We start from the raw sequence: 22,861 nt of genomic DNA, 5'->3' as shown, positions 1-22,861 counted from the left end.
CTCAAGAGAAACTAAAAAAAAGAGATGTCTTCCTGAGTGAAGTGCTCTGTGGCGCAGAGTGCTAAGCGGCAGTACTGCAGCCCAAGCTCTGCTCACGACCTGAATTTGATCCTGGCAGAAGCCAAGTTGAGGTAGCCAGCTCACGGTTGGCTCAGCCTTCCATACTTCCAAGCAGAGCTGGATCTAGGGTTGCCAGCATCCGGGGCATCCCAAATCCGGTGGCACCCCTGCCCCTGCGCGTGCTCCCAGGAATGCATGATGATGTCACTTCTGTGACATCATCATGTAGGGTGCTCCCCCAGGAGCGTGCTGCCTGCGCTGCCACTGGAGGGCCAGGAGCACGTAGGAAGCCACCCGTCCCGTCAGTGCTACAGGTGCATGGCACAGGCAGCTTCCTAGCCCTCCCATGCCGCTGCCTGTGCAGCTGCTGGAGGGCCGGGAGCACACAGCAAGCTGGCTGCCCCGTCAGCACTGCAGGCACACGGTACGGGGGGGGGACTTCCCAACCCTCCCACGCCGCTGGCCACGCTGCCACCGGCGGGCCGGGAGCGTGCATTCCTGGCCAGCCCCCACTTGGCACCATCTGTTTGGCAGTGCTAGGGCAGGTGACACCCCCCCCCCCAGTAAATCCGGCCCTGCTTCCAAGGTCAGTAAAATGATACACAGTTTCCTGGGGGTTAAGTGTAGATGACTGGGGAAGGCAATTACAAACCACCCGTTAAAAAGTCTGCCAAGAAAACGTCGTGATGCGACGTCCCCCCATGGGTCAGTAATGTCTTGGTGCTTGCACGGGGGACTACCTTTACTTTTTTACTTTCCTGAGTTGGCCCCCAATTTCCCCCTTTACATAATTATGAAATGTTGCTCCAGGGAGTGCAAGCTGACCACAAAAAAGACCTTGTAGGCCTCAAACTATCATTATGCACCTCAATGGCAGTGGACATCTCTGAGCATGCTTAGGAACATCCAACCCTTGAGAATGACGATCACAAGGCCATTTCAGCCCATGGACTTCCCAAACAAAGAAAGGTGTTGGATTGAATAAGTGGAGCTATTAAGGCTTATGACAAACGAAGCCTGAACTTTTGAGGGCATTTGGGATTGGCTAATATGGAATCAGTGGGAATTCCACCATGAGATTTACTGCCATTGCTTCTTACTGCTCCACTCAGTTTATTAATGTAATAAGAACTTGCTGTTCATTGCTTTTTCCAACAGAAATCTGGAATAATTAAGATGATTGAGGACTTTTTCTGTGATGGTATTCACCAGTAATGAGGACTGGCACCTTTTGCAGCTGGGGAGGTGGGGGGGGGGCTCTCCCAAATCCTAAGGAGGGATTGGCAGAAATTGATGCAACCTTATATATGAATCCTGCCACCTTTTTTAGAACAAAAAGGCACTGGATTAAGTATATGGCATCTTGAAGTGCATGGCTAATCCTAAATATTACATTTTAGGAGTTTATTTTAAAATGTTTTTACCCTGTCTTTCTCCCAGGCGGCTTACAATGAAAGTCCCTTCCGGAAGCAGCAGGCCCGGGAGAGAAACGTTCTCAGGCATAGAGGAGAGTCGGGGCGGTGGGGGGGGGGGGCCGGAAATAAAGGACTTTTTCATGCTTAGCAAGTACTCTTCAAATGGTGCAATCTTATTTCTCTGGTGGGGAGTGGCATTCTACTGTGGTTAAGAGAAATTTTAAAAGCCCACATTTAACAACATGAAAGGTGGTGAAAGTCAGCAGATTTAACTAGGGGTGTGCCCCAACATGGAGTTGGATCCAGGTATCAAGGATACCATAAAAATTTGGTAACCATGAAAGCCAGGTCAGATTCTCTAATCCATTCCAGTAAGACTAGAGAATCCTGAATTTATCAGGCTACTATTCCCTATGGGGGAAAACTATCCAGGGAGCTGGGGGCGGGGGTTAGAAAACTCCACCAGATTTGCAGGGAACCTTCTTCTTTCTGTCCACTAAAGACTCCCCTGACAAGTTTCAAAAAGATTGGACCCCAGGATCCAATTCTATGGGCCCCTTAACAAGGTGCCCCAGCCATTCTCCATCGTTTCCTATGGTGAACCATTTCCAAGGCTTTTCAGGCAAAGGGAAACCTTAAGCAAAGGCAACCCCAAAAATCAGTCCCAATGCACGTCCCATTTCCAGCATAAGCTGAACAAACAAAGCCCAACGAAATCAAACTACAGCAAGGGAACGCATGTCAAACCAGAGAATCCCACTCTGAAGCAAGGTTTGGCACTCACCAAACAAACCATGGAATTAGAAGGTGGCCAACAGTGGCAACTTAAAGAGCTCTTTGGAGCTTGGGGGTGGAGTCAGGATAAGAACCCGCAGCCCTCGCAGAGGAAAGGAGGCAGCGGAGGTAGAGCAGCAGCAAGAACGCAAAGTGGTTCCAAGTGCTGAGACGAGCTCCGTGGTGGGAGAGTGGCCCGAGGCCAGCAGGGACAGGAGGCAGCAGGCAGAGAGGCTGGGAGAGGAGCCGGCCTTTGTTACCCTTTGGTTACAGGTAAGCCACCTGTCCTCCCTCTGCCCCATGTTGCAGCACTCATCCATGTTGTGATCGAGCTCAAGTGAGGCAAGACATATCCCGCAAACAAGCACACACAATTACAGAGCACAGAGCTGAGTCTAGAGGCCCCGCCCTGTTTCAGCCAGGTGTAAGTTGTCCGTTCTTTTCAGTGCCTGCATGCACAGCACCGTTGGGAAGGCGACTGGTGTGCATGGGGGGGGGGAGCTTTGGCCTCCCCGCTGCACCATTTTCTTGGCCTGAATTGGTCCCTGGGCATGCTACTGGACCCTCTGGGGAAGCTCACAACTGCACACACAGAGCGGGCCAGGTAGTGCCTCCAGGAGGGTTTCAGACTGGGCAGTTGGCATGAGCAGAGGCTTCTCCCTCTGCACCACAATCACAATCCCATGTATTTATTGTGTAGGTCTAGCCGAAAAGTTTAAATGTGCTGATACTTTGGGCTGTAATGTGGACTGTGCCAAAGGTGTGCATAATAAGGCTCTGTTTCAAATAATTTTTGAACTGTTTTCCTTCAGGGGAAAATGCATCATGTTACAAGTTCACACTTCCATTAAATAATTAGAACGGTGAAAAATAAAATGAGAAACCGAATAACCTCTCCCGAAGCCCCCAAATGTACCCTTGGGCACAATCTAAGGGCAAACTTTCTAACTCGTTTCGGAAGGCCTTAAGCTGTTCTCTTGTCTGTCAGATTCCTTTTCTCTGCTTATAGCTCTCTTAATGTTGTGTCAGTTAGACAAGTCGCTCTACTTTAATTTTGGTTCTGTGCGATCATTTCTTGAAGGATTGTGTTTAGTCACAACTGGCGGCAGCCAAACAAGCTTTTCAAGAAGTAGGTTGTGTCTTTTTGCTTTTGAATAGTAAAAAATATTCCACGCTGCTTAACCCTTTAAACTCGAGCATGTGCCAGACTCCCATTCAACTAGCTTTTGAACAAAAAGTGAAATTATTTCTCTACACATGACTTCAGTTTGGAGCCCACCTTGCAATGAATTGTATCACTATTTGCTCCCTTTATAAAAGCACCAAGGACCCGCCCTTTGTAGAACGTGCCAACTGCCCTCAGAGGCTATGTAACAGTGGAGCAGTTTTTTCCCTACTTACCTTTATTCAGAATGCAGAAGAAATGTACATTTGACTGATAAATGGAAGTAACATGCAACTGTTTCTTTGGATGCTGGTTTTTTTTTCAGACATTCAGATGTAACACTGTGGTTTTGCAGTAGTGGAAATGAGCACAATGTGGAATTTGCAGAATTCATCTTCCTGAGAATTTCACCTTTTTTAAAAAAATGAGGCACAATTTTATCCCTTATGACTGTAAAGATATGCTTAAAACTGAATGAGCCCTGTCTGCTGGAACCTTAGAAGCTGGAATGGTAACACAATAAAATCTCCAGGGAATAGTATCTGTGCCATTCCTTGCCCCTCCCTGTGCCTTGCACCTCAGAGTACATGCTGGAAAAGGGGGGAAATGTACAAATTTGTGACAGAATTTGGATTCTAACATATAATATAGTTTATAATCAAACCCTCTGAGGCACAATATTCTGCAAAGGAGGATAAAATCGGCGTAGACCCACTGGGGTTCTAGATAACAACACTGTATCTTCAGCATATAGTAATACTCGGATAGGAGTATTTGACAATACAGGGGGATGGAACTGTTTATCATTTAATTTGCAAGCCATATCGTTGATATAGAGGTTGAACAGAATAGGGGCCAGCAAACACCCTTGTCTCCCTCCTTTCTGCAGAGGAAAAAGATTTGTCAGATGCCCTTTTGAGCTACAACGGACCTGGGCAGCCGAGGGTGCATAAAGCCTTTATATTAGCCACAGAAGTCTCCAGTCCATCGAAGTCTTCCCTAGTTTTTCCCATAAGCGCTTCTTTGGTATCGAGTCAAAGGCTGTCTGTAGATCTATAAAAGCCACATATAGGCATTCCTTTGCAACAACTGTATATTTCTTAGCTAGGTGGTGTAATAATACACAGTGGTCAATTGCCGATCACCCTTTTATGAAACCTGCCTGTTCAGGGCCGATAATATTCTCAAGGAGAATCCAATCAAGTAGGCGGTGTAACAAAACGGAGGCATATATTTTTCCCAAGATCGATAATAGACAGTACAAGACTAATGGGCCGATAATTGCTCGTGTTGTTTTTATTCCCTTTCTTATAGATAGGGACCATTATTGCTCTTCGCCATATATTAGCAATGTGACCTGTCTGGTTAATGATAGTAAAAATGGGTGCTAGAATATCGCACCACCAATCGAGGTTACATGAGAAAAATTCCAGTGGAACTAAATCTGGCCCAAGGGCTCTTTCAGACTTCATTCCTCTAATGATTTCTCCCACTTCCTCTTTTGTTATTGGTGACCAGGATGGTAAATTCTCAGGCTGTTTTGGTGTAGTATTCACTGGATCATTAGATGTATATAATGCCAAGAAATATCATTCCCATACTGGAGGAGGAATACAGAAAGTAGCTAGTTTGACTGTGGGTTGAATAGAGGAAAGTAATGTCCAAAATTGTTTAGAATTACTATTCCTTGAAGCATTAATTAAGGCATTCCATCCATTATAGATAGCCTCACGTTTTTTCCTATGGATCATGGCTTTATATTTCTTTTTTGTTTGAAAAAACTCTTGAAGTGATAGAACGTTACGATATTCTTTGAACCTTCGATGTTTACTTTGAGTAAGTTTTTTCATTTCCTTGCATTCATTGTTGAACCATGAGCAATGAGATGGTTGGATTCTCGATGGTTTACAAGTAAAGGCTGGTGTCAGCAGATCTAATAACCAAAATTAACGGAGTATGCACTGTATTCTGTCTGTTCTGTAGCTCACTGATAAGTGTTTGAGCTTCAGGGGTTTCAAGAAGAGCGTTAGCTCTCGCTTCCACGTGGAGGGCCCAACAGGCTGGCTTCAGTAAATTGCCCTCTTGACAAAGGGGGACCTCGTGGGCTAATGGTAGAACGTCAAAATTCCCTTCGATTGAAAGTGAAAGGGGCAAGTGATCGCCTCTGAAGGAAGTTTCCACTTGCAATTTCATTTTATATTAGATTATATCAGGGGAAACTAAAAAATTAGTCTATCAAGCTTGCACCTCTGTTTGAGAAGAACGTATACTCTCGTCGATGCCGACCTGCCCATTTAGAATGATCATATTGGACTTGAGAACAAAATCCAAGAGTTTCAGGCCTGCAGGATTAACTTTCCCATCTTCGGATCTCCTTTCGTAGAAGTACAGGTAGGTATCCCAGATTGATGGTTGTTGTGGGTTTTCCGGGCTGTATTGCCGTGGTCTTGGCATTGTAGTTCCTGACGTTTCGCCAGCAGCTGCTGGCGAAACACCAGGAACTACAATGCCAAGACCACGGCAATACAGCCCGGAAAACCCACAACAACCATCGTTCTCCGGCCGTGAAAGCCTTTGACAATACATCGTATCCCAGATTGTTCGATTCATTCTCGGTAAGCCCTGCTGAGGCCAGCCATAATTCATCATTCTTTCTGATACGGGCATATACATCCCCTGCCCTCAAAATCTTTGCTCTAGGGTGGAGAATGGTTAGTCTGTCTATCAGATTCTCTAAGTGAGACCAAGGCTGATTTAATAGGACTTTGTTAGAGATAGGAGGGATATAGACTGTCACCAGGATAAAGGCACAGACATTGAGCTCCAGGTAAATAGCTAATGTTGAAGAAGAGGATTCAAGGAGTTCTACTTTATCATATTTCAGAGTATTTGAGATCATACAGGGGAGGCCAGCTTTGCGCCGCCCCCCCCCCCCATTTCTTCCCTCTTATTGCTTTCTCCATAAAGGTTATGTATCCTGAGAGGGACACATCCTCCAGAGCCCAAGTCTCTTGAAGTAGTATTATTGAAAAGTTGTTGAGGAACTCAGCTACATCTGGAGACCCTATCCTAGATGTCCATCCTGTCACGTTCCATGAAAGGATTTAGACAGAGGTGGGTGGGAGTTAATCTTGGGAAAGTGGCAAGATCGTATCTGGGCTCTGTAAGAGGCAGCAGGGCATGATCCATGTCACTAGCTTCAAGCTCATTAAGAGCTCCATCAGGAGCACTTGTTTGGGCAACTGGGGTGGAGTAGATTTCTGCAGGACTTTGCATTTCGGGCCTGTTATATTTTTTGTGAGACGATTGATGAAGATCTTCTAGTTTCTGCTGGAGAACATGAAAACGTTTTATCATATTACCCTGTTCTTGTAGATCCAGGTTGGAGAAGGATATAAACAAGTTGCTTTCAATTGAGTCCAAAGCTGATGTAGCAGTTAGATCATGGAATTTGCTAGCTAAATTGTTGGAGGGGTTATTAGTTGGATTCAAATCAACTACTTCCTTAGTTTCCTTTCCATTGTCGGGGGATGACTTTCCCGGCTCGCCTTCCCTTTCATTGAATTCCTTTTTCTGGTCTAAAGATAGTAATAAATCTTTACATAGATCAATGTTGTTAATAAACCTATTCATCTTGCTATTGCAACTCCTTCTTTCAGAGATGAAACGTTTTAATGGAACCAATGGTTTAACTATTGGATCACAGAGGTGCTTTAAGGGAATTATTCCATATATTTGTAGAAAATTGCTTTTAGCCAGAATAAGTCTTGGTATCCTTGGGGAAAAGAATGTGAGTAGAATATGATCATAGTATATTGGACCCTGGATTCTTTCTACTGATCTTAAGTCTATGTGTGGTATAAACATCAATAAGAAGGCTAGATGTTGCTTCGCACGCCATTTCAGAAGCCAATTAATATGCTTCCCTTGATAAGGGTAAATCTTTAACACAACCTGACAAAAGTCCTCATTCGGAGTTGAATGGGGAACTGCATCAAAGTAGGTGCTCCCAGAGGCTCTTCCTCTTACTTCCCTTGATGGACAGATCCCAGGAGGAAGATTATTGTTTAATTGGGTCTTTTGGTTAATCAGTTATTGTTCCTGGCATTACTGAGTTATCAGGTCCAATTTATCATGGATCTTAGCAAGGGTCTGACTTATTAATACTGTTTGTTTGGCTAAATAGCCCAGGGTTCCTGCTTTACTTAGTTCTGGTCCTTCATTTCCTGGTGGCAGAATTTCAGAAAGATCACTAAACTTCCATTCTTTCTGACTTTCATATAATATATATAAGCGCAGTGAGAACCCAGCACTTTTAGAATGATTAAGAATGAAACAAAATTAGATGGTCAGGTTTTCTTCAAAGTGTGGGGGCACTGTAGGCTGCCAGTGAGGAGCTTGCATGTTTGAATTTGGGATGCACAAAACCTCCCGGGGAAATTTTTGTTGTCTAAAACTCTTTAGCTTCCCTTAGGATTCCGCAGTGAGGAGGAACCTTTGCACTTCCTCTTAGGTGGAATCCAGCTACCATGTAGACCTGTGTAAAAACCCACTGGAATTTTTTTTTTCATGTGCTGTTTGAAAACCTTGAGGAAAAGCTATCAAGTTTTCTTGAGTCAGGCAAAATGTTGGTGGCAGTAACTCTACAAATAAAACTCTTTGAACATAGAAATCTATTCTGGGGGGAGGGGTGGGCTAGAAACATTCCCTTGAAGCCCTTGTTTTGTGAGTGCAGGGAGCAAGTGGATACTGAGCCGCCACAGACTTTCTGAGGAGCCTCTCCCGGGAGGAGACCAGACCTTGATGCTCCAGGGCTGAGAGTCTCTCTGATAAAGCACGGCCAGGACTTCGTTTGGTAATTGGTGTTCATCAGAAGCATCTATGTCCTAGTTGCGGAAAGAGGCTGTGAAGCCTCAGACCTTGCCCTTTCTCCCCTTTCTTATCCCCCACACAGCTGTGTAAGCATCCTTCTTCTCCGAGGCCACGGCCACATCAAGCACAGTGGCTTTCAGGTCACAGCCTTGACCCCTGCCAGTGATGCTGAGACTCCAGGTGCGCACCGCAGCTGCCATGGGAGGATGGGGGGAGGGTCATATGAGGGGGGCTGTGATGGGAGCCGGGAATCCTTGAGCCTGACTGACAGAAGTTGGCAATGGGTAGAGAGAGAGGTAATTGGTGGCTAAAGCAGAGTTACACAACTACAAGAGGAGGTTATAATCATAGTACGTGCCTACATTACAGGACAGTTGCAACGACTGTGGAGTCTGCGTAGTGCAGTGGTTAGGGTATCAAATGAGGTGACCCAGGTTTGAATTCCCACTCTGCTGTAGAAGCTTTTGATAAATAAATCATATGCTGGCCTCAGAAACCTAATTAAAGGATTCCATAGTTGGGCCATTAGCAGAGTATATTGTTTGCAGTGGAAGTATGATTATAGGTGGTTGTGAGCTGGTTCTGCTGGCTGGTATGTGTGCAGGAGAGAAAATAGCAAAGCATACACTTGTTTATATTTAGAAAGGAAATAAGAGTTCTTTATTATAGGAACTCCATGCAGGGCCGGATCTACAGGGGAGCAAGGGGGTCACCTACCCCCAGCACCAATGAAGAGGGGGCACCAGGCATGGCCGCCAGCCAGGAGCGCGCGCTGCGGAGGGCAGCGCTGGCAGCTGAGCAGGAGGGCTGGGAGGCCATCTGTGACCCACCCCAGCCGACAGCCACGCCACCTGCCACACCCGGCTTGCAGCTGCTGCCCCAGCTCAGTTGCCCTGCGCTGCCGCTGCCACCAGCATGCACTCCCAGCTGGGGCAGCGTGCAAGGCAACAGAGTGGGAGGGCTAGGAGGCCACCCACGTGCCGCCCCAGCTGCCTGCCATGCCAATGGGGCAGCTGGCTCACAGCGGCATGCCTTGCGTGACAACGTTATGCGCAGTGATTTCATCATGCAGTCCAGGTGCTTTAAATATTTAGGGAAATCATATAATGCTATTGCTACTAGTTTTGGGGTGTTCTCAAATTTCTCTAGGCCCTTTGTGAATAGATATCTTCTGATGACTCGCATTCTTGGCCACTTTGGTAAACAGTTTTTTGGTCAAATAGTAAAAAACCCTAACTGTGGCTCCCCAAAGGGTATTTGTCCTACTTTTTAAAAAGCTGGTCACAACAGTTTGCACGCATTGTTTCCCCCATGCTCAGGTGGACAATCTTTGTTTTATTTTGTTCCTTTCTAGATAATCATTGAAATGATGTATGCAAAGTGATGTACTATGTAGCCAATCAGATTTAGCTATGTGCTGATGTAACTATGGGCAAGTGAAAACAATGCTTCCTGTACCAGTTACATGAGCTATGCTAGAGTCTAGACAATCAAGGTTACTTCTAAGAATCAAACTGCTTCTCAGAACTTTGGAACAGTCAGTGAAAGATGGGGGGATCCTTCAATTCTAACAAAGCATTTTCTGAAATCCTACCCACCGTGGTTTTAACTCAGTGGTAATGCATACATACTACAACCATGTGCTGGAGCTGCTGCGATGGAGGGCAGCTGCCAGTCAGCTCAATATGTGTGCGTGAGAGAGGACATACAGACATTTCACATCAAGTGAAAGCTTTTTTAATGCAGTACCACATGCAGACAGAATGCATATATATAGTTTGGGAGTGGCTTCCACATTGTTTTTATTGCATTAAAATTGCCTCACTGAGTTTGGTATGCACAAGCTACTATAATAACCTTAGATGTTATTTTAAAGTTATCATCAATGTCAACCAATGTTTAACTTGATAATAATCTGCCTTTTAAATGATTATATTTAAATGGATTTGCATATCATTAAGACTTTTTGCAATATTGAAGTAAATATGAAATAATTGTTCAGTCATTCATTGTTAGAAAGCAAGACTATTAATTTTTTTTTTTTGTTTTCATTCCCTATAAAGATAATTTTCCCGAAATAAAATAACTTGTGGTCCTACCAATTAAAATTTGCCCTCACTGGTTGATCAGTTGACGTGTCAATATAATTTATCAATTAAAGTTTACTGCCTAAAAAAATTAAGGGTGAAAGTTAGGGGCCTAGTGGTTACTGGAATGCTGCTGGCACCCTTGCCAAGCTACAATTCTCAGGATTTCAGAGGGGGAGATGTGTCAATTAAAATGGAATGAAACTTGTTGTGCAGAGATGCCCCATGTGGACAAGCGATAAACAGTAAACTTTTTGTTCCTTCACCAGGTCACCCAGATTGACCAAAAATTAGATGATATCCTGCATGCCCTTCATTCTCAATTCGGCAAACACTCACTGGAGGGAACATCAGCTTCAGCCACCCCAAGGGCAAGACGATTTCGATCCTCATCGGATTCTCCCCCGACGAGTCATAAGATGTGAGAATTGCCGGACAATCTCTCTCCATGTTTCCGTTCTTCCAGAAATAGTTGTTACTGATGGTTAGGTCTGAGATTGCCACTGATTCAATAAATCCACAAGTAGAAGGAATGAGGCAAATTCCCACCTGCCTTTCCTTGACAGCCCAAAGCCTTTGTTCATACCGGCAAATGGAATCTGCAGGCCTTGGCAACACCCAGCTGGAGCAGAGACAAGAACACCAGGAGAAATCTTGGAGGCTTCCGCAAAGCAGTTCCATCCATCAGTTCTGTGAGCTGGGGCAGCCTCATGTGCTTGATGTCTAGGACAAGAGATGCTTCCCTATCAAGACTGTCTAAGAAGCACCACAAACTGTCCTAGAGATCCTCCCAATCAATCACTAGATGTGTGTGGGGGCGTAATGCTTAGGGTGGGACTCTGCCATTTATTTTTGTGTGTTCCATAGGGGGGCAAGCATTTGAGATGCCAGAGCTGAGACCTAACCTGACCCCAACGTTGCTTTGGATTCACACAGCTTGTTTCCCACTAGGTGGTAACATTCAGTCTCTGTGCAATTCTGGGTTTTAGGGGTAGGAATATGAGACCCAGTTCTTGGGCAAGAGCTTTAGAACTTTCCAGAGTTCTGTTCTGGTGCAGAATCCAGATGTGCAACTGCACAGACAAGCACCCAAAGAACAAAATTTACAGGTAATCATGCTGAGTTTGTTTGTTTTCCCCCCTGCATACCTAATATGAGATCGACCACTCATAAGACCAGGCTGTCTATGGATTTCCAGCAAGACTTTAGTGTAAAAAGTCGATGAGAACAGGGGTCAGGTGCTGTGTGTGAATCTCTTTGTAGTCTTCAGGTCAGCCCCCCTCCACCTCCTGTAAGTGAGAGTTTTTAAGTCAGTTTTGTTCCTCAATGAAATTAAATCATGGCCTTATAGCAGCCCTAATGCATAGGAAATGTTCCCTTTCACACTAGAAGAAAACATTTTTAAAAACACACCCGATAGAGAATTTCTGTCCTTAGACCCAGCTGTTTGCGGATAGTCCAGCTATTTTTGTCAGGCAAAATACATGCAACATGCTAGGAATTCCTTGGGGCCATATCACTCGTATATCTCCCAAGTGAACTGAAGCAAGAACAGCTAGCGGCAGAAGCTTAAGATGTTTGCAAATGAGACAGAAAACAATCTGTGCTTTATAGGACAATGGAGTCAGACATTAACTAATCAAAAAACAAATCCCAAACAGTCCATTGCTTAATATTGTTTCTATGCCTGGTCCAAACTAATACATTCAGATCTGGCTGCTGGCTGGCTGTCTCACTTCAAGGCAGAAAGTGGACGCAGTAGATATGAAACTGTCCAGGATGTGTCTGTATCAGCACAGCTACACAGAGCTCTTGCTACCAAAGTGTGAATTGCTCTAATCACATTGATGGCTCAGTTGGGAGGAGGGTTTCTTTGGCTCCTGTTAGCTTGCTGTTCTGCTAACTCCTCAGGCTACATCTACCATGCTTGTGTCTGCTGGCATTCAGAGAAGCAGGGCTTTTTTCCTGGGAAAAGAGGTGGTGGAACTCAGTGGGTTGCCAGCACAGGGGGCAACTCTTGGCGGGAGGTGGTGCCCCTGGTACCACATGTGCGCGCACAAAGTGCACACATGCTCCCAAGGCCAATGACGTCACTTTGGGTCAGCTGGAACAAGTGGGGAGTTTTTAAAAGTTTAAATCGCTCTCGGCGAAAATGGTCACATGGCCAGTGGCCCCGCCCCCTGATCTCCAGACAGGGGGGTTTAGATTGCCCTCCGTGTCACTGCAGCGGTGCGGAGGGCAATCTAAACTCCCCTCTGTCTGGAAATCAGGGGACGGGGCCACCAGCCATGTGACCATTTTCAAGAACTCCATTCCCCTGCGTTCCAGCTGAAAAAAAGCCCTGCAGAGAAGCATAGACTAGAGGCAACTGCTGCCCCACCCCTAAACACATAGCAATAAGCAACATCTGCCCTCTTGCCTTTCTGTGTGCACTGCAGCCTGCAAGAGACAGGCAGAAATGCCACACTTCTGACGAAGACAGATCTGATGTCTCTCAATGTCTTGAATGCTTGGGCGGGGGGGGGGTTGGAATCTGAAGAATTTAAGCCTTTCCCACAATTTCCCACAGCGTTGTTTCTTCTACACAGATAACACTTCACCTCCTAAACTGTTGTTTCTCCATGAGGAAACACATGGGCTTTTTAAAAAATTAAGAGTACAAGCAAAGAGAGCCCCCCTCCGCCACAGCTGGACTTTACATGGCTGCACTTGGGCGGGGCTTGTAATTTAGCATTTTCCTCCCAGCATGGTTCACTTCAGAACACGAGCCTGACTGGACAAAAAACTGCTTTGGGTACCAAAGGGCAGTGAGACCAAGGCAAGAAGGAACAGGGGTTTGCAACTCTTCCCATGGCTGCCCTTGGTCAAAAAGAAGACCTCCGACCCACTTGCAACTCTGATGGGTAGACTCAGACACAGTCCTTGCTTTGCATTTGCACCATCCTTCTTTCCTGGGCTGCTGGTCATCTGCTTCTACCCAATCAGCAAGGAAGGATTTTAACTTGGATGGGGAAGTTTTCTGTTTGCCTGAAATTTAGCAAATGTGCACCTGGACCAATCCCTAACAATTTTAACCCAAGAGCAAGGCTGGAGGTTGGATTTAGAGACGGAAATGTATTTCCACTTAATCCATTTTGAAAGGCATGACAGCTATAAATAACAATGATGATTAAAAAAATATTTTAAAATTTACTGTGCGAAACTGAAAACATAAATGAAAAAGAAATTCTGCATATTTGTTGTTTGATCCTTCTGTTCCTGTAAAAGCATTCTGTCGAATGGTACATCTTCTCCTTTCAAAAGTGCTTTCTTTCACCAGGACGTACATTAAGAATGTGTGAGACCTTTCTTTTTATCTTTGCTGATCTTTCAGCTGGGATTTTTGCAATCCCCGTCCAATTGTTACATTAATCATGTGCATTGTTGTCTGTGTTTGCCCATCTCATGCCCTGTTTCAAAGCACAGGCTTTCATATTTCAAAAAGAGTCCAGTATCACCTTTAAGACTAACCAATTTTATTGTAGCATAAGCTTTCGAGATTCAATTACTGTTGTGCATCATATGCACAGTATTAATTGTGCATAATGCCCCCTGCTAAAAAGCACAGGCAACAATACAGATCTAGACCACTGTTATATGTTGTATGTGCAATTGTCTGCTTAGGCACATCACATTCCCCATTCAAGAGCAATCAGCTGTCTAAAATGGGTCAGAGCTCAGTGGGTCTGATTGTGCATCACCTTCTCCACTCAGAGGTTCTGCAAGCAGCAAAGATCTTAATTGTTTTATACACTGCCCACATATTTACCTTAATTTGTGTGCCGTGTCACACATTCTTTGACACGTGTGGCTGTATTAGTTCAAACAGATCTGGTTCTTGGATGCCATGAGCTGCGCACATTTGACTTGTTGGCAACTGGCGCAATTTAGCTGTTGTTTTTCCATGCATGCTGCAATATATATTGCAAACACTTTTCTACAGCAGCAGACCTGGGGGATGGAAGGGACCGGATGGTTTGCAAGCATAAGTTTAGTCCCAAGTTCAGTCACCAGCATCTCAAGTTTAAAAAATCTAAAGTTAGGGCTGGCAAAAGTTTGGACAGCTACTGCTGACTCAGTTGTGCTGACTTCTTATAATCTGACTGCTTCATATGCCCATACAATATTCCTAGCATCCCAAGGTAGGCAGTGTTGACTCTAGTGATGGGTGAAATGTTGTTCTGGCTCAGAATGTGGATCTAGGAGGGCTACTTACCAGCTCTCCCCATGAGTTTCCTCACCTTTCCAAAAATCCTTTTTGCTATGGAGAGGGAACCAGCAGCAGGGATGGCTGCCAGCAGCAGTAGAAGCCAGCAAGAAGAGCAGATGATAAAAATGGAGACCTCATCTTAAATGCTTAGTAGCTCCAGGGCTCATTTCGAGGGGGAACGCGCAGGAACGCAGTTCCGGCAGTTCCCCAAAGAGGTCACATGTCAGGTGGCCCCACCCACCTTTCAGCCATTTTGGGCCCGTTTCGGCCTCGATTGGGGCCAAAATGGCCCGGATTGGGCCTCTGATGGGTGGTGGATCACTCTCCCACTCAGCAGCGGCCTGATCCTGACCATTTGGGGCCCTTTTTGCCATTTTGGGCCCAATTTTGGCCCTGAATGGCCAGGATTGGGTCCAAAACAGCCAGGATAGGTGATGTCATGGGGTGTGGCATATGCAAATTAGTTATGCTAATGACACACTGCTGGTGATGGCAAGGGGCATGGCATATGCTAATGAGTTATGCTAATAAGTTCCTCCAGCTCTTTTTCTACGAAATGACCCGAGTAGCTCTATTGCTGTCTCATTTTTAAGACATTCCTGCGCTTGCCTGTTAGCTCAAGGCATTGCAAATCATTGGGACAAGAGGCATTTTAAACTGCTGGACAATAATAGATGCACAGCACCAGAGTTCAGTAGCTAATGCCAGCCTCTCTTCTCATGGGTAATGTTTGAGAAAGGAGAGCCTGTTGCGTGCAAGATTAATTTTGAGTGAGGTGTGAACCTTGGAGAGAGCTTGGGCTTGGCTCCTCATGGTTTTCTGAACTTTGTAGCCCCAACTCCCCAATTCAGCACCATCGCTAGTTGATTCCAGTTGCCATACTTTGCACTTCTGTGTAATGAGAGTAGGTGGAAATTCACACGGCATAAGGCCTTGTTGCTGAACTCCCCCTCACCTGCAGCGGCATTGCAGGATGCACGGCTACACTCTATCAACTCTGTTTTTAATTTTGTAAATAGGCTTCATGTAGATGGATTGTTCGAATTAAATGGTACTGTATATATATGGTAAATTGTTATACTATCCATGAAATTTTGATTGTACAGTGACTGTATATGCTGCCTGAAGTACTTCTTTTTCAAAACATAACTAATCTGTACAGTTGCCCATGTAATGAAATATATCTTATCTTGCTCTCTGAAAAAGAATTTAAATGCATCTACACTGATATTGTAAATAGCATGCTTCAGTTTTTAAAAAGGGCCTGTTTATTAAAGCCTCTTAAGAAATTGTTCTTGTAGTACTGTGTTCCATGAAATTATAGTCTGGAATCCGGATGACACACCTATGTGGGTCACTTGTCTAAGTGAAGCACCCTGCATGTGTCCATGAGCTTCTACAAAGGTGGAACTTCCATACCATGTCAAATGCAATCCTTTCTGTTGAGGCCAGTTGAGGGAGTGGGTTTTCAGTTGCCATCGGTCCAGAATACAGTAATCAAGTGTAGCACAATCCCGTAACCTTTCTGGATACTGAACTGGGCAACTCGTCTATAGACAGGGACCTTCCAAGCATTCAACAACTTCTACTAGGGAGTTTGAGGAAAGAGTGCAGCCCAAACAGCCCCCTGAGCAAGTGTAAGTGAGTGACACCCTGATAATTCAGCCCAGTGATAATGATGAAGAGGTTGCTGTGGCCTCGTTGGTGTGTTGAGTGCCTCCACTGGGTTGCAGGTCAAAGGCCCCCCATATACCTCTGGACATGGTAGCACAAAGGCCACCAAGCATCAAAACCAAGCATGTGGCCCAGATTCAGAAAATCCTTCCACCTCTTTCTTACCCTGTCCATCTCCTGCCTGCTGAGGTTACATGAAGAACTGCCATAGAAACGTCCCTTGAAAGTTGAGTTACTTGCTGTGCAGTGGAAGGAGCTGCTGCCTAAAAGCCAAACTAGATGAGACGTCTGACACATGGAGGACACGTGTCAGTTTCCTGCAAGGGAGAAGTGGAAGAGGAAGAGGTTCTTTCTCTAGGAATCTTGTCTAGTCCACTCGACTCCCTCTCACTGTCACCAGTGCGCTCCATTTGCTCCCCTAAATACACTCAACAGCCAGATTCTCTCCCCCTTCTCCCTGGCAGAGGTTCTTTCTCACTACACTTCCCATGGAAACTTGTGGGGAAACTGACACGTGTCTTCCGTGCGTGAGGCATCTCATCTAGTTTGGCTCTAAGAAACCTCAAAGTGAAGGCAGGCTGGGTCATGAAAGTGACCAGAATGACCGTCACTCCCGTGTGTGGAGTCAAATGAAGGAAGAAGGGAATCGCCATCTTTGAGAGGGGAAGGGTCGCGGCTTCAGCGGAAAAGGAAGTAGGCCATATTGGATTATAAAATCATAGAGAGACCATAGAGAAAAGACGCCCGACATTTTGGACCCTTTAAAATTAATTTATGCAAGAAGACCGGGACATTTGAAATAAAAAAGGTACTAAATTTAACGCCACGGAGCTAAGGAAGAGAGCGGATTCGTGGGAGCGAGCTAAAGCAAGCCCCACGATGTCGAAGAAAGAGTGGCAATCGGCAATAGAAAACCTGGATAAAAAACTTTTGGAGGTGATTAAAGAATTTAAAGACATGAAATTGGAGCTGATCAAAGAGGTTAAACAGACAGTAAAATCGGAGCTGTCAGAAGTAAAATCGGAGCTGTCAGAAGTGAAGAAAGGTATGGAAACAATACAAAGTGAATTACAAGGGACGCAGCAGAGAGTTAAAACAGTAGAAGGAGCGATGGAGAACTTAGCAGATACGCAACAAACAGAGATGAGGTTGATGAGGGGAAGGATGGCGGTTGCGGAAAGTAGACATATGGAGAAGCAGCTGAGGTTTCGCGGCTTGCCGGAAGTGGAAGGAAAGACAGCGCAAGAACAGATGACTGAGGTGTTAGCTGAATACCTGGGGAAGGAGGAGGAGGAAGTTGTGGCTATCCTAGCTGTGGCATATCGTGTAAACTCGAGAATTGCAACCCAGAGAAAAGTACCAAGAGACGTGATTGTACAATTTACAACAAGAAATATGAAAGAGAAGATTGTGACTAAACAGTTTCAAGATCCATTGGAGATCGATGGCAAGACAATCATTATAATGAAGGAACTACCCAGATCAGTGTTACTAGATCGGAAAAAATATAAAGCGCTAATCCAGATGCTGAAGGACATGAAAATCAGGTACAGATGGGAGCTCCCAGAGGGTTTGTCCTTAGAATTTGGAGGCGCCAAAAAGCGTATCAGATCTGAGCGGGAGATGGAGCGATTTATAAGGGACAATGAAAAAGACTTACCAACAAGATTATGAATATGGAGTGTAAAGTGTTATCTTGGAATGTAAATGGACTAAATTCACCGAATAAGAGAAAAAATATTTTTCACTGGCTACTAAAACAAAAATGTGATATTGTTTGTTTGCAAGAGACTCATATTCGAAAACAGGATGTAAAATATCTAAAACTGGGAAAATTGGGCAAAGACTTTGTAGCGGCCTCAAGTAAGAAAAAAAGAGGAGTGGTGTTGTATGTAAAAGAGGAGCTGCAACCAAAATTCATAATGAAAGATGTGGAAGCCAGATTTGTAGCAGTGGAATGTACTTGGAATTTAAAGAGAGTGTTGGTAGTCGGAATCTATGCACCCAACGGTGCAAAAGAGAGCTTCTTTGAGGATTTGAGGAAGCATTTAGATGATCTTTCATATGACCAGATAATTCTTGCTGGAGACTTCAATGGAGTGACAGATTTGGAACTGGATAAAAAGACTACAATGGCACAAAAGAAAAGAGGACTATTACCAAAGCTTTTTTTTGAGCTGATTCAACAAGAGACTCTTGAAGATGTATGGAGGAGAGAGTATCCTAAAAGCAGACAGTTTATTTTTTATTCTGCAAGGCACTCCACATTATCAAGAATTGACATGATCTGGGCCTCAAAAGATTTGGCGTTATGGACTAAAGATGTAGAAATAATGCCGATGGTAGGCTCAGATCACAACCCAATTATGTGGAAGCTGGGGAAAAGGAGGAAAAGGAAAGCATGGAGAATAAATGAGGATTTGTTACAGGAAAAAGAGAATATGGAAATATTGAGAAGAGAGACAAAGTTTTTCATACAATATAACGTGAATAAAGAAGTACCAACTGATAAAGTTTGGGATGCTTATAAGGCGGTTATAAGGGGTATACTAATGGACTTAAATGGTAGAGCAAGAAAGAAGAAAGAGGAGAAGAGACAAGAGATTGAGGAGAAAATAAAAGCTAAGGAAATACAGTTAAAAAAGAGACCAGGGAAAAAGAAATTATACCAGGAAATTAAAATATTGCAAGAACAGCTAACAGCAATGAGTAATAAAGAATTGGAGTGGAATCTCAAAAGGCTGAATCAGAAAGCATTTGAGGGTGCAAATAAACCTGGGAAGTACCTGGCATGCCAACTGAAGAAGAGAAGGGAAAAGAAAACAATAAATAAAATTTGTGAAGATGATAAAACGTATTTGGAACAGAATACCATTAGTAGAGCCTTTTATAAATTCTACGCTAAACTGTATAATAAGAAAGAAGTAAATAAAGATTCAATAGCGTCATATCTGGAGAAAATGACACTTCCAGAAATCTCGGACGCTTGGAGAAATAAACTGAACAGTGAAGTAACGGATGAGGAAATAAGTAAGGCAATACAATCTGCAAATTTAGGAAAGGCGCCAGGGCCAGACGGACTTACAGCTAAATTTTATAAGACTATGGCCAATGAGCTGGCACCATTCCTAAAGGAGGTGATCAATGGAGTTTTAAGGGATCAAAGGATTCCAGACACTTGGTCTGAAGCGAACATATCATTGATCCCAAAAGAGGGCCAAGACTTGACTAGTGTGAAAAATTACAGATCTATATCGTTACTCAACAATGATTATAAAATCTTTGCGAAGATACTGGCGGAGAGACTGAAGGGGTGGCTTTCGGAAGTTATAGAGGAGGAGCAAGCAGGCTTTCTGCCAGACAGACAAATAAGAGATAATTTAAGGACAGTGATTGATGCTATTGAATATTATGATAAGCGTTGTGATAAAGAGATTGGTTTCTTCTTTGCTGACGCTGAAAAGGCATTTGACAACTTAAACTGGGACTTTATGTTTGCCACTATGGAAAAGCTACAATTAGGAGAAAGATTCATCAGAGCAATTAAGGAAATTTACAGAGACCAGACTGCAGCAATTGTGGTGAATGATGAATTGACCAAGAAATTGACTATAAGCAAAGGAACAAGACAAGGTTGCCCGTTGTCTCCACTGTTGTTCATTTTAGTATTGGAGATTCTGATGATACAAATACGACAAGACGAGGAAATTCGAGGAATAAAAATAAAGGACTATTCATACAAGGTCAGAGCATTTGCGGATGACATAATGTTAATTGTAGAGGACCCACTGGAGAACATGCCAAAAGTGATAGATAAGATCAAGGAGTTTGGAGACTTGGCAGGTTTCTTCATTAACAAAAAGAAGTCAAAGATACTATGCAAAAACATGACTAAGCAGAAACAACAATTGTTAATGGAAACAACGGATTGTGAAGTAACAAGTAAGGTGAAATATTTGGGAATTGAACTGACTGCAAAGAATATAGATTTGTTCAAGAATAATTATGAAAAATTGTGGATTCAGATTGAGAGAGACTTGATTAAATGGAATAGGCTCAATCTGTCATGGTTGGGTAGGATTGCAGCGGTTAAAATGAATGTGTTACCAAGAGTGATGTTTTTGCTACAGACAATACCAATCATCAGAGACTCTAAACAATTTGAAAAATGGCAGAGGAAAATATCAGATTTTGTATGGGCAGGCAAGAAGCCTCGAGTGAAAATGAAAGTTTTACAAGAGGCAAAGGAAAGAGGCGGAATGCAACTGCCCAACCTGAGACTTTACCACGATGCAATCTGCCTAGTTTGGTTGAAAGAGTGGATGACATTAAAGAACAAGAAACTATTAGCCCTAGAGGGATATAAAAAAATATTTGGATGGCATGCATACCTATGGCATGACAAAGTAAAGGTCAACTCGATGTTCCTGCACCATTTTGTACGGAGAAGTCTATACACAATCTGGAAGAAGTACAGAATTTATCTACAAGAAGGAACTCCTTGGTGGGTGGTTCCATATGAGGTGATAGACCCGAGAGCTGTTGATAACGAAAGACAATGTTTGACTTATAAAGAAATAACTAAAATAGAAGCATCTAAACTTAGAATAAAGACGCAAGAGGAACTATCACCGAATTACGACTGGTTCCAGTATAGACAGATTAGAGACTTATACAATTCGGACTCTGCAAAGGGGGGCATACGAACAGAGAACTCGGAACTAGAGCAGACCCTTCTTAAAGAGGACAAGAAAAGAATATCCAAGGTATACCAAGTACTGTTGAAATGGTATACTGAGGATGAGACAGTTAAAACACAAATGGTGAAATGGGCTATAAATTTTAACAAAGAGATAACAATGGAGGCATGGGAATACTTGTGGAAGACTACAATGAAGACAACGACATGTACAAATATTAAAGAGAATATCTATAAAATGATTTATCGTTGGTACATGACACCAAAGAAGATTGCGCTAGGGAATTTGAACACTTCTAATAAATGCTGGAAATGTAGGAAGCATGAGGGCTCCCTCTATCATATGTGGTGGTCGTGTGAGTTAGCTAGGCAGTACTGGGGGGAAATAATAAGAGAAATGAGTGAAATTTTACAATTTCAAATAAATAAGAACCCAGAACTCCTGCTACTAAACTTGGGAATGGAGGGAATTCCAGCCCATCATAGGACGTTGATATTTTATATGACAGCAGCAGCTAGACTTTTGTATGCGCAAAAATGGAAAGTACAAGAAGTGCCAACTATTGAAGATTGGACCTACAAATTGCTGTACATGGCAGAAATGGACAAGATGACAAGAAAACTGAGAAATCTGGACTCAGGGCAGTTTAACACAGATTGGGAGAAGCTGAAACAATATCTGGAGAAGAAATGGGAGGTGGGAGGAAAACTGTGGCAGTTTGAGAACTACTGAAGTATAATAAAATGTAGAGGGGGGTGACTTTACCGGGGGGGGAAGAGATAAATGTGAATTTATAAGCAGTTAGATTAACAGATTGATATATATATAGATATATATTGGTTAATAAATAGAATATTGATAGAAAATAATTAAGGATAAGGATTAAATATACGGATTGAGTAATCAACAATATTTTCTTTCTTTGATAAGATTTGTATAATGCACCAAACTGAATGTATAGACGAGTCAAATTGATTGACTATGTGACGAGAGTTATATAGAATTACCATAAAAAGATAGAATGAGTAATACATAGAGAATAAGTCAAATTGTTTGATTTAAATGTGTAAGATTTTTATGGTTTATGATATATAGGTTTATGATATATAGAAATATTCAAAATTGGAAAATGGGATAAATTGTTTATCCAAGATGGAAACAAAGACTTACAGTTTGGGTATACAATAAGAAAAGTAGTTAAGGATGTACTGCTTAGTATAATGGAGAATATGTATTTGTTTTAGATAGAGAAATTTAATAGAAGTAAGGGAAAAGGGACAAAGGGTTGGAAAACTGTTGGAAGTCAACAAAAGGGGGGGAAAGGGAGGGGGTTAGAAATGAACAATTTGGGGAAAATTGAATGTAAATGTAAAAATAACGGATTCTAACCCAATAAAAAATTTTTCAAAAAAAAAAAATGAAGGAAGGGTAAAAAACATAGCTGAGAAACTGAGGGCCCGAAATGGGAACTGTAATAATTCTACAAGCTCAACTTGCCACGATGTAACAGGAACACTCTTGGCTTTTTTTAATAGAATATACTGGGTTGGATCCAAGCTGCTTTTCCAGTGGTGAATGAGGGAGGGAAGTCTCCCTTTAGCACCCCCCCCCAAAAGGCTACTCAAAAGACCTGCATGGACCAAAGTCACAGTGGACAGGGGCTGTAGCAGGGAGGGGGACGGGATGAGAGTGAGGGGGGAAGCTGATTGGAGCCAACCGGCTGCTTTGTTTGGAAGGTCTACCAGCCTTCCAATGGAATCAGGAGGTGGTTAGAAAAGGACTACAGAAAGAGGCGGGGGTTACTTTATTGTAGGTAGACTCCCTGCTGATTTTCTAAAGTGCCTGCTAATAGCAAGCAATTCATA

At 43.4% G+C, this 22,861-nt stretch overlaps 1 protein-coding gene across 1 annotated transcript in view; it reads left to right on the top strand.

Annotated features, from left to right (window-relative positions):
- Window positions 1–10,798, top strand: part of LOC129343819 (potassium voltage-gated channel subfamily KQT member 1-like) — a 513,626-nt gene extending 502,828 nt beyond the window's left edge. Inside the window, exon 17 of the mRNA XM_055000183.1 lies at window positions 10,643–10,798. Coding sequence (XP_054856158.1) covers window positions 10,643–10,798 — 156 coding nt within the window. The remainder of the gene's footprint in view (window positions 1–10,642) is intronic.
- The last annotated feature ends 12,063 nt before the right edge of the window (window positions 10,799–22,861 follow it).

The sequence above is a fragment of the Eublepharis macularius genome, chromosome 16 (assembly GCF_028583425.1).
Source record: "Eublepharis macularius isolate TG4126 chromosome 16, MPM_Emac_v1.0, whole genome shotgun sequence".
Taxonomy (NCBI): Eukaryota; Metazoa; Chordata; class Lepidosauria; order Squamata; family Eublepharidae; genus Eublepharis; species Eublepharis macularius.
This window is presented reverse-complemented; position numbering and strand designations above follow the sequence as displayed.